This window comes from Populus nigra, chromosome 3 (genome assembly GCF_951802175.1).
Source record: "Populus nigra chromosome 3, ddPopNigr1.1, whole genome shotgun sequence".
In the NCBI taxonomy this organism is placed as follows: Eukaryota; Viridiplantae; Streptophyta; class Magnoliopsida; order Malpighiales; family Salicaceae; genus Populus; species Populus nigra.
In genome coordinates, this window is record NC_084854.1 from 8,045,202 (window position 1) to 8,065,267 (window position 20,066).

The following is a 20,066-nucleotide window of genomic DNA, read 5'->3' on the forward strand; positions in this document are numbered from 1 at the left end:
ACAATCATAAATGTTAAAATTAATTATAAAAAATAAAAGAAATAAATTCAAAAAAGAATTAGTATTACTAACATATTAAGTTTCAAGTTTCAAGTTTCAAGTGCGCAAGTGTCAAATGTCATGTTTTGATATTATAAATATCCATATAATAAAATTAGAAAGCCCACTAGGAAAGCCCATCCATCATAGTTTTTATTTAATTTACTACACAATAGAAACTCACACTTATACACACTTAGGAGGGAATATTTCTTTTTAATATGGGTTAAACATTTGTTTCTTCATTATTCATTTATAAACTACAACAACAATTCCTCACTAGTTTATAATTAATGTATTTTCATTTGATAGAATTATACTTATAAGAAGATATTTTACAATTTAAATCTTCGATTAGTGTTAGAACTTGAATCCTATAAAAGTTAATGGTGTCCACAGATTAAACCAAAACATCTTTTTAGAATCAAAGATATTACACACATAATATTATTCAAACTTTTAAAGAGGTTTACAACTGTTTAAAACTTATTTATGGCAATGTGCTAAAATCTCATTTTCATGAATATTTACAAGAGAAAACCCTAACCCTTGTAGAAAACGACACCATTTTTATATTCATATAGGTAGAATTAGACATGTCTCTATTAAATTAAACATGAACTTTTAAATTCCATTAAGAGTCTACGCTCATTCTTCTTTACATAATAGAACACATTGAATACTATTAGAATAGGGTCCAAGACTAATTATTAGTGTTCAACATATACTAAATAGTAACTTGTTATTACCTATTAAAGTTAGAGATAAGCTTCTTACTAATTCGAAGTTGGGTTCCCAAAACCAGTATCCATAATAACAAGTTTCAACCTTATTCCACTAGCTGTTTTCCTTACAATGTTTCTAGATAATCCTTTTGTGAGCGGGTCTGCTAAATTATTTACACACTTCACATAGACAATGATGATTAACTCATTGTTAATCAACTCTCGAATATATTCATATTGAATACTTATATTTCTTAACTTACCATTGTAAATATTACTATAAGCTCGAGATATAGTTATTTCATTATCACAACATAAAGAAATAGCTAACATAGGTTATGGCCATAACTTAATATCTAACAAATGTTTTAGTCATTTTGCTTCTATACTTACAACAATCATAGTAATAAGTTCTAATTCCATGGTAGAATAAGAGATCTATGTTTTTTTTTCTTAGATGCCCAAGATATTGCACCTCCCTCAAGTGAAAAACTCCATCTTGATATGGACTTAATATCATTTGAACTAGTTATCCAACTTGCATCACAATATCCTTCCAAATCAGAATAAAATAAGCCCAAATCAATCATTTTTTTTTTAGATAATCAAAGACTCGTATAATAGCCTTCCAATGACTATATTTAGCTTACTTGTATATATTGATAACTTGCATGTAGCAAAAGCTATATTTAATCTTGTACAATGCATAACATACATAAGACTTTTAATGGAACTAACATATTCTAGTTGTGCTACCATTTTATCACAATAATCATTTTACTTCATACTAGAGTCAAATAGGGTATTAGTCTTCTTTATATTGAGATGGTTAAACTTATCAAGCATTTTTTCAATATAATATGACCAATTAAATGCATAGCCACTACTATGTTTCTTAATTTTGATGCCTAAAATTATACCCACTTCACTAAGATCTTTCATTTTAAAAATAAAAGTGAGATATTTTTTGATTTCAACTATTCTAATCATATTAGTGCTAAGGATTAACATCTCATCTTTGTAGAGACAATAAATCACACCAAAATCATTTGTAAATTTAGAATACATATACTTATCAACATCATTATGATGAAAATAATTTAACAAAATAGCTTTGTCAAACTTCTCGTACTATTGTTTTAGAGCTTGCTTTAAATCATATAAAGACTTTACTAATTTACAAACTTTTTTTTTTCATTTTCAGGAAGTATAAAACCCTCAGGTTGCTCTATATACACTTCCTCCTTTAAATCTCCATTTAAGAAAGCCATCTTAACATCCATTTGATGAACTTACAATTTATAAATTGATACTAATACAAATAAAACTCTAATGGATGTAATTCTTGCTACTAGAGAATAAGTATCAAAATAATCAAAACCTTTTTTTAAGTAAAGCCTTTGACAAGTAATCTTGCCTTGAAGATTTGTATAGAACCATTGGTGTTATATTTTTTTTTTCTAAACATTCATTTACATCCTATTGGCTTAGAACCTAGAGCTATATCTACTAGAACCCAAGTATCGTTAGACAATATTAAATCCATTTCATCATTTACCACTTTTTTCCATGAGACAACATCCCTTAAAGACATAGATTCATATAATGTCTTTAAATCATCTTCCATATTTAGGATCATAGGTATCCTTTTCAATACTGTTTTTCTATCATCTTTTACTAGAAATACAATTGAATCAGTATAAATAATATGTTTTCCCTTTCTAACTCCTTGACTCTTTCTAAGTTCACTTGAACCTATTACTTCTATTTTTTATGTTTTTCACTAAAAGTTAAGCTACAAGTCATTATTGTTAGATTTGGTTCTTCCATATTTGAATCCCTTATGAATTTATTTTTAATAAATTAAACATGTACAGATTCAACTATCACATTAGTTTCTAAATCCAAAAACCTATAAGCTTTTGAATTTTGTGCATAACCAATAAAACACTCTTAAGACCTTTAGTTCCTAATTTTGTTCTTTAGGGATAAAAAACTTTATAAAAATCTACACACACCCGTACTTTAAAATAATTCAGATTTGGTTTTCTACCATTCCATACTTCATAAGAAGAAACATTTAATTTCTTAGATGATACTCTATTATGAATGTAACATGTAGCAAGTAAAGTTTCACCCCATAAACAATTTGGAAACTTAGCATTCAAAAGCATGGTATTGACCATATCCACTAAGGTCTTATTCTTCTTTTCAGTAAGTCCATTATATTGTGGTGTATATGTTGTATCCATTTGATGAAATATTCTATTTTCCTCACAAAATATAGAAAACTCCCTATAAAAGTATTATCCACCTTTATCACTTCTAAGAGTTTTAATTTCCTTTTACTTTTGATGTTATATTATTTTCTAGAATTCTTTGAATTTTTCAAATGCTTCATCCTTAGTTCTTAACAAGTAAATATAGGTAAAATGCGAATAATTATCAATAAAAGTTATGAAATATATTTTCTCACCCATTGTTAACATACAATTTATTTCACATACATTAGAATAGACTAACTCAAGCAATTAAGAATTTATCTCAACTTTAGGAAAATGCTTTTTTGTCATATTTGCTTTAATACATATTTCACATTTGTTATTATTACCATTTTGATATGAAATATAACCATGTTTACACATATACTTCAAAAAACTATAATTTAGATGTACTAATCTAACATGCCAAAGAAAAGAAGTAGATTCAACCATATAAGTCGAAATAAGATTGATTTTATTAATATTGAACTTAAACATGACATCACAAGAATAAACATTTCCCACAAACATCTTACTTTTAGTTACAATAACCTTATCAAACTTTAAAACAACCTTGAACCCTTTTTTGCTCAAAAAATTAGCAGATATAAGGTTTTTTTTCTAATTTTAGGAATATGAAATACATTAACTAAAGACATTTTTTGTCTAGAAGTAAAGCACAATTCAATAGTTCTTTTTACCAAAACATTGGCATAATTATGGTTGCCCATCAAGACTTCTTTAGGTTTCTTCAAATCATCATAATTCTTGAACAATGCTTTGTTATTGTAGACATGAACCGTTACACTAAAATCCAACAACCAATATGAAGTCTTCAAAACACTAGTTTTCATATTTAATTCAGTAATCATTCCAGTTTGAATGTTTAAAATTATAGCAACAAACTTCTTGACTTTGTCTTTTTCAACCATATTCACTTTGTTAAAACTACAATTCTTGTTGAAATTATTGAATCTTCAATTTTTTATGTTGTGCCCTTTATTTCCATAATGGAAACAAATTATATGCTTCTTATTAGTATTTTATTTCTTCTTGAATTTGTTTCTTTTCTTTTGCACTTTTAGATTTTTTTGAGTCATTTTCAAACTAGTTTTAGTAACCAAACTCACTTTATAATTTAGCTTTTGCAATTCACACATATGAGATTGAATCTTAATTTGCAAGTGTGTTCAAAATTATTCAAATGTATAATTGTTTGTTAAATGCAACATCTTCTTCCTATATTCATTCCATGATAGAGGAAGTTTTGATAAAAACAACCCCTATTTAAAGGGAATTAGGAACTTTGATATCTATATCACTGAGTTTTGATACTAGTATCTAAATTTCATGGACTTAATCCATGATTGGCTTGTTGTCAGTAATCTCTGACTCAAAAAAATTTAAAGCAAGAAAATGATTTTTCCTACTTGGGGTGTGTCTTCATGACTACCTAAATTAATACCATGATCACTGGCATCATGAACACTACTGCTAGTTAAACTAGTAGTGCTAATAGCGATGTAACACAAGTTAATTTTCAATTTCAATGTAATAAACTCATAACCAAACCAAACCAAAACAAGCCAAACTAAAATCTCTATTTTGAACAAAAAGAATTCTATCACAAACCAAAACATTTTAAAAAAGAACCCACCATATTGTATTTCATTCACCAAATGGTATAGAGAGTAAGTAGAATTCCTGACTTTCACTTCTAAAGTACCATTATACTTTTAGATATGCATACTGAACTAACACATATTAAACATATGTTCCAAAAAAATTTCACAATTTAAATTTAAAATCTTTAGCTCATTCCTTATAATTAGGTACTTCAAAACTTAAATAGAAAGGCCATAAAACATTACAAAAACCAACAAATGATATGCCATTCTATTAAATTTCAAACGCATAGTAAAACAAAGTACCAAATTTCAAAACCAAAGCAAGATCTCCTTCAAAACAAACTATCTCTTTAATTTCAAGAGCTTTAAATAATCATACAATTACCCTTAAAAAACACTTAAAATCAAACAAAACACTCTCCAAGAAGAACCACTACCAGAAAACCGACAAATACAAACGGAAATACCGAGGAAATATTTCCGTCGGTAAATTTCGGAGGGATTTTACTGATGGACATATTCCCTCGGTATATACCAAGGGAATTATGGAGGGACAAAAAAATTAAAACAAAGCAAAAAAAATGATGACGTGTCAGGATTTACCAACAGAATTACCGACGAAATAAATTCCATCGATAAAATCCGTCGGTAAATCCGTTGGTAAACTTGTTTACACTGTTCATCGTGTCAATTACAAAGGAAATCACCGATGGACAAAATCCGTCGGTATTTTCCATAGAGCTCCAGAACTGTTCGCTTTCCAATTGCACTGTTAATTGTTGTTCTTTACGGACAAAATCACCGATGGATTGAAAAGTCGTCGGTGTTTTTTGGCGGTTTTCTGAAAAAATTCAATTGATTTAAAATTTTCATTTAAATATTACAGACGGAATCACCGACGGATTGAAAAATCATCGGTAATTGTTGGCGATTTTTGAAAACTTTTTACGAAATTAAAAATTTAAATTAAATATTACTGACGGAATTACTGATGGAATAATTAAAAAATATTAATATTCAATTATCCGTCGGTAAATCCGTCGCTAACGCGCCCCAATAAAAAGCCCGAATCCCTTATTTCACAAGAGACAGACTTATTTCGTCTTCTTCTACTTCTTCTTCTTATTCTTCTACTTCTACTTCTACTTCTTCTTCTTCTTCTTCTTCTTCTTCTTCTTCACTATATGTAAAAAATATCAATATCTATTTCTTTCTCTTGTTTTCTCTCCTCTCCTCATCTCCTTCTCTTTTTCTCCATGCTCGGGTATGTCTTCTTCTTCTTTCTTCTTTTATCCTCTTAGTTTTTTTTAATTAATATGCTTTACGAAAAAAATTTCTCTCCTTAGCTTCACTTGCAACTACATTAAGGTAAGAATTTTCTTCTTTTTCATATTTTTTAACCCTTTATATTTATTTTTTATTTTATTTTTAATTGTTTTTGTTCTTAATAATTGTATAAATGTTGTTATGAGATTTGTTTTTTCATATGAGATTAATTTTTAGTTGATTTATTTATAGGATTTTTAAATTTTTAGCAATTGCAACTTCATTTTTTTCATATGAATTTTTTTAGTTGAATTTATTTTTTCATTTTATTTATTTGTTGCAAATTTGTTTGAGTTGATTTTTTTATTTTTTTTTCAAGCATTTTGAGTATATATTATACAGTGTTGAATTATGTTAATTTAATTCTTTTATAATTTTATAAAATGAATTTTTTTAAAATTCTTTTAAATAATTACCGATGGAAATTCCATCGGTAAATCCGTTGGTAATAAATAATATTATTACCAAGGGATATACCGACGAAATGAAACGGGTAATTTTATTTTTTTATTTCCGACGGATAAAAAATTACCGATGAAGGATTCACCGACGGAGCATTTCTGTCGGTGATGTCGTCGGTAAATTAATTACAAACGGAATGCGTGTCTTACGCCGACGGAAAAATTCCGTCGGTAAAACTATTAAATCTTGCAATGAACAAGAATTTAAAACTCAATAAGAAGTTCATAAAAATCACACATGTGAAAGAAACAAATATTAAAGAACACATGATATTTTTTTCTAAAATCTAAGAACTCATGGAATTCTCAATATCAAGCTTTCAATTCCAAGAACTTTCAACATCTAAAAGTCTAAACTTAAAAATTTAAAAACACAAATTAAATCTGAATTCAATCTTTAAACATCACAAAACTAAAACCCACAATGAGATTAAAAAAAGAATTAAAAAATCCACATACCTTTAAGTCCTCAAAAGCCATCTATATAGTTGAGTTATGAATTATTAAATACTTACATATATTTTAAACCATATGACAGATTGTTCACCTAGCCATTGGATAATTTTAGCTTCAATAGCATTTGAATTTTGGGATAACAATAATTAATAATGTTGTCTATATATAAGTAAGTTACTGAATTAAGTCTATATGAGAATATAAGAAAAAATATTTTAAAACTATATAATTGTAAAATTGACTTTTTTAAAAAAAAATCGCAATTCATCACATTTGAATAGCATATAATTATGTATTTGTCTGAATTCAATATATGTCAAATATCTACTCCTCACTGCATTTTTTAATAATGATCATCACGAATGATAAAATATTGATAAATTCTCACTCTAAGATAGTTCACCATCATCATCATATTTTAGAACACAATTGATTATTATTTTCAAGTAAGACTCAAAATAATAAGAGGTAAATGTTAAAATCTCTTCAATAATATAAGCCTTGTATATCCATGCCTCAATATGCACTTTATTTTTAACCTTTTTATTAAGGTTGAACAAATATCTACATGTAAATAATTAAGGATGAATAATTGTGCATCTATAGCGTGCCAAGGAAATCCATAATCTTCAACTTAACAATAAAATTGATAAAATATGATTGATACCCATTAAAATAACTCATCAATCTTCAATTATGACACAATAAGTTACTAAATCGAAGTCAATTTCATAAAAGGACAAAATATAATTCATTTTTTTCAAATCCTAAACAAGCCCTAACATACAAATCATACATTAATACAACAAATTTCTTTAGAGAAATTTATAAAATACTTAAATAAACAACCAAACTACAAATACTAAAAAAATAATTCAATAGATTAACCTAAAAAACAATGGGTTACAAATGGTTGCTTACTTTGTGTATTGAAACATCATAAAAAAACTCAAAGATGGATGTTGACACTATTAATAGGTGTAGATTAATGCCAGATGGTAGATGGTTTATGGTGGCTGAATTTATGATAAACAGGGGGGTTGCTAGTAATTTTTGGCGAGAGGAAGCATGAGAAGAAGAAAAGGGGGGGTATTGGTTATAACTTTTTTACATTTACTAATGTAATTATTCCATCGATAATTTTATCGGTAAATAATAAGCATGAGAAGAAGAAAAGGGGGGGTATTGGTTATAACTTTTTTACATTTACTAATGTAATTATTCCATCGATAATTTTATCGGTAAATAATAATATGTTAACTTTTCGATGGAATTGCTGATATGTTTTTTATAGATTTTTTATTTTTTTACTCCATCAGTAATTTCATAAAAAATTACCAACATAATGTACTCTATTGTTAAATTCATTGGAAATTATTGATGAAAATTATCCATTGCTATTTTCATTGAAAATTAGTGAAAAAAATTTATCCATCGGTGTTTTCATATTTATTTTCTATTTTTCTAGTAGTGTGAATTTCCTATATACAAGTGTTCACCAACCACTTATTTATAAGTGGAAAACATACATTTCTTGGTACATAAATGTTTTGTTGCACTTATGTCAACCAATCACTACTCAAGTTTTTTAATCAAGTTTACTTCAGAAACAACAACAATCATATTTATTTCCAAACTTCATCTACGAGATGATAAACCTCATTAATATTGGTTTTAGCAGTCATTTCCTTTTTTGTGTTACTTTGTTGAGCTTTAAATCTGTAACCAAATATAATATTTTTTATTAAACATTTTGGTAATATTTTTTCCTTTCATAATTTTTTTTTTTAGACAATACTAGAAGAGTTAGCTTTTCTTTCAAGCAACTTATTGTCTTTTTATAGTCTTAGCCTGATATGGTCTTTAACTCTTATTTCCATGCTTTTATACTTATGGTAATTATTGAATTCTTTTCAAAATAGTGGTGATTTTTCAATAATTACAACCACTTGAAAATGTTCACTTTTAACCATATCTTGAAGTTGAAACTCTTAAACTTGCTCATAATGATCCTTGGATAAACCATCTAAAAATCTAAAATTTATTGACTATGATTTTTCACACAAACAACTTCAACCTTGAACTGTTTGCCTAAAGTTTTTCAAAGTGTCTTTGCAGACTTGATTGAACTATGCATATCATATTGCGTATTGCTAAATCTATTTAAGATGTAGTTCTTGCACATGAAATAACTATGATTTCACACATCCAAAGCTATAATAATAATAAAATTGAGTTCATTATTTGACAACTTTGGCGCCTTTTCCAACAGGAACGTTTCTAAATTTAAGATGGTCAAATCAAATAACATGTTTTGTTACCACCTCTCAAAGTTTAGTCCGTTAAACCTTTTAAATTTCTCACTATTCATCATAAAAGATGATGGTGGAATCCTCATTACCAAAGTAATACTTGACAAAGTAATATTGGTTGAAATAACTAATTCTCAATTTGAAGTCATGATAAATGTTATGTAAAAGAATAGCCAATATTATATAAATAAGTTGGCTTCTTGAAGCATATATAAAAAAACAATCACAAAATTTTAACAAACTACTAAAGTTTGATAAAAAAAAAAACCTTTTAACAATTATAAGAAAAGCTTAGAAAATAAATATTCTCAATTAAGCAAGATCATTTTAAAATATTATCGAATTAACATGCATCATACCATTTTAATCTTGTTTAAACAAATTGCATACGAGTATAAATTTGAATGAACAAATTAAACAATTAGCATACCATACAAGATTGTAAATTTGCATATACAAGTTAAACAAATAACTAGAAAAAATTAAAAAATATATATATTGTAGATACAAACAAGTTTTTTATTGTTTCGTTCATAAGGATATATTATATGTATCAATCTAAAAAACATGTACATAAACAACTAGATAAAATAATAACAAAGATACTAATATCCTTTTTAACTATTCATCTAGTTATAACAAAGAATTATAAACTAAACAAAGATACTAATATCCTTTTTAACTATTCATCTAGTTATAACAAAGAATTATAAACTAAACAAAGACTAATATTATATATTAAAGCCTTACGATTGTTGTCTAAATATTCACATATAAGAAGATAAGTTGGCATATATGTTTAGTATATAATCATGCAATTTATTAGATAATTATAAAATTGCAATCATAACAAAGACTAATAAGATAATTATAAAATTGCAATCATAACAAAGACTAGTATACATACTAAGAAAATATTTTTTTTTCATAAAAGATTAAAATACAATAATAGCATGCATACTAATCATTTATGGAATTATGTATAATAGAATGAAAATAGCTCCTAGCTTACATTATATGCTTATATTGAAAATATACTTAAACAAATCCAATAAAAAATACTTACTTGTTGAAGAACTTAGCTCATAAACAACTTGAAATATGTTGTTGTTCTCGTCGTCAATGTTTAATTACTTGTCATTAAGCTTTTATTGATCCTCACTTGGTGTAAAATATTTGATTTTAATAAGCCTTACAAGATTCCAATAACACCACCATGTTTAGGTGTACTCCTAAACAAGATCCAATGAAATTAGACTCAAAATCTCTCAACAAAAACTGATCTTAAGCTTCAAATTTTGGAGAAAAATTTTGAACAAAAAAGACTTTAAGAAACCAAAATCAAAAGGAATGAAAAAAAATAGGTGAACAAGAGTTACAAATCTCTATCCAAAATAATGTAGAAAAACAACCTTCAACACTTTTCTCCAACCATCTTTTGTAGGGAGTTTTAAGGACAAAAAGTTGATGGAATTTTCCTCTAAGAGTTTTGATTACCCATCATAAAACCTGAATATTTTTGGATTAAATCAAATGTCTTTTTAGCTATAAAAAAACTGTTCAAGTTTGAAGAAAATCTTTTTGGAAGCAAATTGATCAGATTCTATCATTCATGGGCTGGATTGAACAATACAATAGGCTAGAGGAAATAATTATTCATGGACCAAACCCAAGCTAAAATTTAAGTTGGAAAAAAATAATCTTCGTTAGTCAAAAAAATTATTTTTACAATAAACCCAAATCCACACCAAAGCCCGAGCATGAGCCTAAAAAAATATAAAATTGATGTTTTAGGTGTGTTTTGATAATTTTAATGTGCTAATATTAAAAATAAAAAGAATATAAAAAAATATTATTTTAATTTAAAAAATGCACTCCATCACATTATCAATAAGAAACTAATTAGCAAACTCGCCTTATTTGATAGACACTTCTTCAGCGTTGTTGTATTTTTATGGTTGGAAAGTGCTCTCGTAAAAGCTTGAGATTTTTTTTTTCAAATGATTTTTTAAATGTTTTTATATTGTTTTGATATACTAATATCAAAAATAAATTTTAAAAAATATATTATTTTAATTTAATTATAAAAAAATATTTTAAAAAATAAATGATATTTCTCTACCACACAAGCTTTTAGAGGTCGTTTGTTTACGCGGTTGCGGTTTCTTTTAAAGCAAACCGCGTAAACTAGGTGTTTGGTAATATGAAAAAAGCAATTTACTATTTGGTGGGACCCATAAATTTTTTCCTTAAACCGTGGTTTCGCAAACAGCAGCTGGGAGCTGCTTCTTGTGTAATTGATGCCAGGTGAATTATAAATCATCTGGCAATGCGAGAAGCATTCACTTGCCACGTGAACAGTGCCAGTGAACAGTGTTCATTAGACCGCATCCGACCCGGTAAAAAAATTTTAATTTTTTTAAAATTGAGTTTTACTAAAAAAACAATTGTTTAATATTATTTAATAACATTACATAAATTAGAAAAACATCACATGATGACGTAACATTTGTGAAATTTGATCGCAATTTCAATTTTGTTTCTGATGATATTTTATCTGATTTTGTTGCACACTCAAAAAACTATAGAAACTATAGTCCTTATCAAATGAATTTCATACGTGATGAAATTGTAGATAAGTTAATGGAATAATAAAAAATATTTGATATAAAATATTATTTATTTAATGGTGTAATAATAGTAGTTAAATCTATAATATTTAAATTAAAATCCATCAATATTAATATATATCTTTTTTAGTTATTTTATAACCTCAATTTGAAAAGTATATTTAACCAAATACATTAAACTACTTTTTATTCAATCTCAATTTCAATTATAATTTTAACCAAATATATATAAATACTAAAATACCTTTAACTAAAAAATTTTTTTATAAAAATAATTTATATTAAACAACAACAATGACAACAATACCAACAGACTCTTAAACACAGACACAACTTTTGCTTTTGCATGATTAGAGATGAGCAGTAGATAGTAGTTAATGCTTATGAGTTGTTTTATAGGTGTCATTATGATATTGATTAGCAGTAATTAGTCGCGTGTTGTGTCACATTATCCATCAATGACATAAGGGTAAGATTAATTAGCATCCAGAAACGCGGTTCAAAGCAAATCGATGGACTTGCCGACCACGCGGGCATGAGGAAGTGATTGTGCCAACGCCACTCCACGCGAGGAATGAGAGCATGGAAACCACTTACAATACTAATAATAATAACTAATTTTTGTTTATTTTTCAATAATTATTAGTTCAGTTTTTTAAGGATTTCTAAAGATTTATATAATTATTAATTTTAAAATTTATAAAATTAGTTGAGATATATATAAACTAACCCGATTATCCACTTTAATATAAAAAAAATAACTAGCCTTTTTCTTCTTGCTCTTTATTTTTTCCTTCTTCTTCTTATCAAATAAAGCTTCTTCTTCTTATCAAATAATTAGCTTTAAGTATTAATCTTAATTGATATGATGATTGGTACGAATACAATTGAGGTTTAACATAAAAAAAATATCGCTCATATTATGTATTTTATAAAACTCGTGTTAATAAGTTGTGAGTTATCCTCTAGCTAGAACTTATATTCATAAAAAAAATATTTAAGTGAGATTAGTTAACAAATAATTGTCTTAATTTTCATAATTTGTGAAAAGATATAGCATGTAATATGAATTTTCATAATAATATGAATTTTAATTGAGAATTAATTTAATTTTAAAAAATACCACTTTCTTCCATGTTTATGTGTGCTTCTGACTTTAAAATGCTAATGCAGTAGCTAAAACACCCAATATGTTTACCATAGGCCTCCCAAAAATAATGTACACTCACATATTATTACAAGCAATTAATATCATATGCAACCCTTAAATATGTCAACATTTCTAAATAAAATGTTGAGATATAGTTTTTTTTTTGGTAATTAAAGAAAGAATATCAAGAAATTGATGTTTATACTATCTAAACCTTTCTAACTCGCAATTAATAAAGATTTTAAAATCTTTTAACTGATGATCCAAAACAAAGTGATAAAGTGTCTTAAATTATAAAAATATGTTTTTTCAAGAATTATTAGAAATCACAATCATTCTATATATTTAATCATTAATAATCAACACGCATGGATGAAACAACACAAATGAGATAATAACCTAAGTTCCTAACACCACCTTTTCTTCTCCGGTTGTGATGAAAAAAGGTCTCTCTTTTATGTAACTATATATATAAAAAAACAAAAACAAAAAAAAAAAGGAAAAAGAAATGGTCCTGGCCTCTAATAAAGAGAGTGGAAGTCACGCGTCATCATCGACTTTGGCCATTGAACAAATGATTAAGTCCTCAGTTAACCCTACTGGACTAACACACTAACCCATACGAGGATGGATTGGATGTAGAGAAACAAAAGATAGGTCAACTTTTGCTATTTAACACCCCAACCCCAGAATCCAAACATAGAAGAAGAAGAAGAAGAGGGAGGAAGGGAGGAAGAAATAACGAATTCACCTCCTCATTTTCCATCTTTATAATCCCAAATGCCTTCATCCCTCTTGCCTTCTCATTTTCCATCTCCTTGAAGAAAACCCAAACTCAAAACCCAATCTTCAACTCTCCCTCTCCCTATTTCGTTTCGTTTCAAAAAGATGCGGCCTTGTAGTAGAGAAATGCAAGGGATGAACTCGCTCTTAAACCCATCATCACAAATCCCTCTACAAGACCTTCAAAACCAGCAGATCCAAAACTCTCACTTTGATCCCAATTCATCATCAAATGATGATTTTCTTGAACAAATGCTGTCTGCAATCCCTTCTTGTTCATGGGCTGACCCTAAGTCGCCTTGGGACCTTAACCCCCCGACAAACCTCCCTTTTCCCACAAATAACAACTCCTCTTCAGCCAAACCCAGAGACTTGTTTAATGAAACCCCACCATCTAATACTGACAATAATAATGTTGGGTTTCATGATAACTTTGACGAGTCTGTAATTTTGGCTTCTAAGCTGAGACAACACCAGATCAGTGGTGGTAGTGGTGGTAGTGGTGCTGCGGCAGCCGCTAAAATGATGCTACAACAGCAGCTTCTGATGGCTGCTGCTAGAGGCGGGCTCTCTCAAAACGATGACATTGATGTCTCTCCTACTCAGGTGATTTTCATCTTCACTATTAAATATTCTGTTTGTGGTTGTTGCTACGAATCAGAGCAATTTTTATAAATTTCCTAGTTGTTATTCTACTTAATTAGTTTTTTTCTTTTCTTTCCACTTGCAGGGAGGAGACGGTTCAATGCAAGGATTGTTTAATGGGTTTCGTGCTGGATCTATGAACGGAACTGGCCGGGCATCGAATCAGTCCATGCAACATTTTAACCATCCTCAGGCATGTTTTTAGGTTTTGTATTCATATTTTGCACACATTAATTTATTTTGTGCAACTGTACCTGAAAGGATTGTTGTGTTACAGGGAGGAGCTATGCAGTCACCGAATTTGGGGGCTCAGGCGGCAGCCACCACAGCTGTGATGAACCAACCTCAAGCAAGTGGCTCAAATGGTGGTGCACCAGCTCAACCTAGACAAAGGGTTAGGGCTAGAAGAGGTCAAGCCACTGACCCACATAGCATCGCTGAAAGGGTACTGTTCTTATTAATCTCTTATCCCTCCTAGTTACTATTACATATTATAATGATTAATAAACATTACAGTGCCTCTTGGAGCTTTTATGTTGTGCTAATTTTTTTTTTTTTTTTTTGTGGACAGTTACGAAGGGAGAGAATTGCAGAAAGAATGAAAGCTCTGCAAGAGTTAGTACCTAATGCCAACAAGGTAAAAGAAGCTACTTCACAATTTGATTGACCGAGGAACCAAAACAAAAACTGAACTGATTTATCTTCTAGTAACTGCCTGTCAGATTTTTCTCAGTTTCTTCTTCTCGTACCTGCCAGTGTATTTCTTGAAATTTTGGGTGGGCAGGTGTCGGTAGTTTACTGGGTTGTTTCTTAATTAGGTGTCTATGCTGTGCGTTTTGGAGTTTTCTTACTCTCTTTTGCCCCCCTTTGTGTACTTGGAGAGAAATGAAGTCATAGTTAGTTTGCTGGTCCCCGAATTGTTCTCTATTCAACACCCGCAATGGATGGCGAATGGACCGGGATATTTAATCTGCTAATTAATTTGAATTTGAAGGCGATAATCATAATCAATTAAATTATGGATTAATAATTCTGTACTGAAGGGGTTTTGTGGAATGACAGACAGACAAGGCTTCAATGCTTGATGAAATCATTGACTATGTTAAATTCCTCCAGCTCCAAGTCAAGGTTCTCATCTTTCTCTAACTGAAACTTCATTTTTTTTATTTTCAAGTCTCAATTTTATAATTTATAATTTATAATAATTCAATCGATTCCCATGCTTGGCTGACATATTTTTTCTTAAGATATAATTTTCAAATCTGCTTTTATGATATGTATCTACTTAAGGCTAATATTCCATTACTCATTGTCTACTTTTTTATGATCATTGAATTCATTAATAATAACAATAAAGTGTTTTCGCTGCCTGATTATTGTCTCTCTTGCTCTCTTGCTTCTGGGGTACACACAGGTCTTGAGCATGAGCAGATTGGGCGGTGCAGCTGCTGTTGCCCCCCTTGTTGCTGACATGTCCTCTGAGGTAATATCTTAAACATCCATGGATGATTTCTCAGATTCAAGATTTCGAGCCCATGCACCAACTTTTTTTATAGAATACATGTGGAAAAACGTAAGCATCATTAGAAACCGAAGACCAACAAAGTTTTTCTCTGTAGTAAAAAAAACCCAGAAAAACCCTAAAAATCCCAACCACACCCACATCTATCACCACCCCACAAGTCCAATCCAAGGTCCCCAAAATCCCTCAATCACCACAACACGACAAAAACAAAAGTAGCACGCGTGCTCTCTTTTTCTCAGACTCCTCATAAAAAAACCATCATAAACAACGTTTGCTGTTTCTTTGTAGGCTGGTGGTGACTGCATCCAAGCCAATGCCAATGGTGGGTCCATCGCACGTACCACTAACGGCAACCAAACGGCCTCAACTAACGACAGCAGCTTAACTGTGACGGAGCACCAGGTGGCGAAGTTGATGGAAGAAGATATGGGCTCGGCCATGCAGTATTTACAAGGCAAAGGGCTTTGTCTCATGCCCATCTCACTTGCAACTGCCATTTCAACGGCCACGTGTCACAACAGGACTTCTGGGATCATCAACAGTCACAACCCGTTACTCCAATCCAACGGTGAAGGGCCAACCTCACCTAGTATGTCTGTTTTGACCGTCCAGTCAGCGACAATAGGTAACGGTGCCGGCGATGGTGTTGCTAAAGATGCTGCCTCCGTTTCGAAACCTTGATTTTTAACAGCGTTGACTAACCTCGGGGATTCTTACTACTAGAGTAAAATAATAAAAAAGTTGAGGGGGGGAAAGTCAAAGGAGAAAAGAGATGGAGACTGTGACGTTGGATTCAACTGCCGTTTCAAAGTCTACGAAAATAGGGGTCTAAAGCATGAGTGGTTGACACGACGCCGTATTTGCGTAGACTTTGGGTAAGCTGACTTCAACTACACCACCAAGTACCAACAACAAGAACAAAGTAACAAGATAGTCCAGATCCCAAGAACATCCTACTACTGTTGTTTATGTTTTAAAAAAGGGGTTAGGTTTTGTTACGTTTTTCATTTGCCACTTTAATATATTTTTTTTAATTTCAATTTGGATCTCTCATGATGTCACAAGTACTATTTTAAATTGTTATTGTTGGAATTATCTTTTTTCTATGAATAATTATGTTATGGATCTCTGTGAGGGGAAGAAGAAGGGAAAAAAAATATGAAGAAGGCAATGGCGATGGCAGCTTGATTATGACTTTTTTATTTTCTTGTTCAAAGCTTTTGCTTTAGTTGGACTTTTCGTTAAAGATTAAAGGATAATGTGAATTTACATTTAATGTCAACGGCTGTGGCTTTTGGCTTTTGTTTCTAATCATTACAATAAGCATAATATATTGGAAAAAAAAAAAAACCCCTCCCAGAGAGGCAGAGATGGGAAACTTCTTGTTGAAGGGAACCAGCAAAAAGACGCCACCGTTTACACAATAGCCTTAAATCAAGAATTTTATTATTATTATTATTATTTGTCTTAGTTATCTTATGAAAACATCAAATTTATTTTCCCTCTGGGTTTTTTCTTCTGGATACTATATATATGGGATTTTCAAGTTATTGGATTTTTAGAGTGTGTTTGTTTTTTAGGTAGCTTTTATGGTTGTAGTTTTAAAAAAATAAGTTTTAAAAAAATATAATTCATTAGATTTAGGTACGTATTTGATAAAAATTATGGTTAAGATTTATGTACAGCAAAAAATATATATAAAATATTTGGTTATGGTTGCTTTTTAAAAGTGCAATACTTGGAAATGCATTAAAATATTTTTTATTTTTAAAAAATTATTTTTGATATCAGCTCATCATCAAAATGATCTGAAAATACAGAAAAAAAATTAATTTGAAATAAAGAAAATAAAAAAAATTCAAATTTTAAAAAAAATGCTTTTAAAACATAAAAACAAATGAAATTTTACGAAACTCAGTTAAAAAAACATATAAAAACTACTTTATAAAAACTGCATTTAAAACTTAATTTTTTAATAAGTCCCACGATATATTATAATTAGTTTAGTGTTTTATTAAACACCAAACTGTGTTTTTTACACTGTAAATATAAAAATAGGTGCAAAACAAACGCTTAGTAGTCAATCATCTTCATCTTGAACACTACTTTGACCACCCCCGTGACGTCTAATCAACATGTTAATATTGTATATGCTCCCATTGTTTACAGATTAGACTACTTGCCTTGCGGCTAAGTATTCTTATAAAAGAGTGCGAGTGTGGTGTTAGTTCTTGTCGGACACGAAGGTGGGAGAACATACCTTTAACTTCTTCTTGATGATTTTTGTTAAAAGAATTCCTTAATTAAACCAAAAAAAAAAAAAAAAAAGATTGTGCAGCCCACTAGAACACTGATCTGCAAGTGTGCTATATATAACAATATTGTTGTTAGGTCCGAAAGCATCATGGCCATAACTTCCTCGAACTAGAAGACCACAAAGAAGTGGGCAGCGACTAAGGATCAATTGAAATGACGACGTCACTTCTTCTTCTTTCCACGTGTGGAGTGTGTGCCTGTGCGTATTATGGATATCCTTGGCAGTTGGCACGCCATTGATGCGCAGTTTGCCTAAAACCAGAACAAGGGACCCAGAAAAAAAAAAAAAAAAACAACATTTACATCATTGAGAGGATAGATCAAGAGCATTTGTTCACGTAGTTACTGTATATATTTTCCAAGTTATTTTTCGATTTGAATTCAAGAACGAATTGATTTTTCTTCTTATCTTTGGATATAAATAACATTCTCTAGTTTACAAAAAAAAAAAACCTATGGTTTGTTTTGCGGTGTTTTTAAAAAAGAAATAAATTTTTTTTTTCAAAATAAATTTTTTATATTTCTGAACTATTTTAACATTCTAATATTAAAAATAAATTTTAAAAATTAAAAAATATATCATTCTAATATATTTTTAAATAAAAAATATTTTAAAACACAACCCCTAATACAATTTATAAAAAACTAAAAAGGAAAGGTTAGTTAGCCTCAAAAGATCTAGTCATGAAACAGGCTATCAAGATTATCTTCAAATTGAGCTTTAACACAAAATTAAATTAATACGAGGAGAGAGAGAGATGCATGCCAATCCTCAGCGGTACAATGAATTGGAAAATTCAAACGTTGGAACTGAAACTAAACAGAGATCTAATGATATCAAATATAATCATCACTGTTCATTGAAATACAGGGCACATGCAGGTATTAAGAGACTGGTAGCTCACTGCTTATCATCATCAATAAACAACAGTTTTCCCCATACAATATATTGTAATGCTGGCTAGGGCAGTCAAAGTAATATTGCTCAGATCAGAAGAATTAAACAAAGAAGTTAGTCTAGTCTTCTGATCATTCAGTGATCTGCTGCCCTGGATTGTATCCCAAATCTTAAATAACATAGTAATATATTCTGGCTATTATATACTTGATGATAGTACTCTCAGTGGTTGGCGATGGATCTTCTTCCTAAGAGAGATTTCATTTCTTTTTTTTGTTACAGAGAGATTTCATTTCTTACTGTGCTGAAAGCCTGCTGAAAGCCCCCCTTCCATAAAAAAACTACTTTCAAGCTGTCATTTCATCTATGACAACAGCTCCTCCCTCATTTTCTCAACCTTTCTTCTTCTTTCTTTCTGTTTTTTCAATAATCTCAGATCTTGTTACAGATCTGATATTTTAAGTTGTCCAACTAATTATAGATTTGGATATATATAATCTATAACATATGTAGGTTACTTCAAGAGTTCATGTTGAATTACAGTATAGATTTATAATTTGAAATGGATTTCAAGTGGTGAAGCTGTAAGTTTTGATACCTTATCATAATTTTGTTTCTTTCGTCAATGGAGCATGCGCTATTGTAGTGATGCCTGTTACACCCATTGATAATTAAGTGGTGGTAGGATATTATTGGGATACATGACACATTAAAAAAAAAGGTTTTATTATGGACAATCCAAGAGGGGAATCTCAGAGAACTCATTTAGAACTTCAAAAAATGGACAGGACAAGATGCTACTTCAAGTTCAATGGTTATTGTCATAGTTATTGAGTTTTTTTCCTTTGATTAGATTTAAAATTCGTATTTGTTGTAATAACTTATTTTTTTATTATTCCCTACAAATTTCC

The 20,066-nt window shown here is 29.6% G+C and overlaps 1 protein-coding gene across 1 annotated transcript; it reads left to right on the forward strand.

The window, feature by feature from the left end:
- The first annotated feature begins 13,599 nt into the window (after positions 1-13,599).
- On the forward strand, positions 13,600-16,981 carry LOC133689917 (bHLH transcription factor RHL1-like). Its single transcript, XM_062110022.1, has 7 exons — positions 13,600-14,377; positions 14,502-14,609; positions 14,694-14,861; positions 14,988-15,053; positions 15,479-15,544; positions 15,831-15,899; positions 16,230-16,981. The coding sequence occupies exons 1-7, from the start codon at positions 13,877-13,879 to the stop codon at positions 16,620-16,622; spliced, it is 1,371 nt and encodes a 456-aa protein (XP_061966006.1). The 5' UTR covers positions 13,600-13,876; the 3' UTR covers positions 16,623-16,981.
- The last annotated feature ends 3,085 nt before the right edge of the window (positions 16,982-20,066 follow it).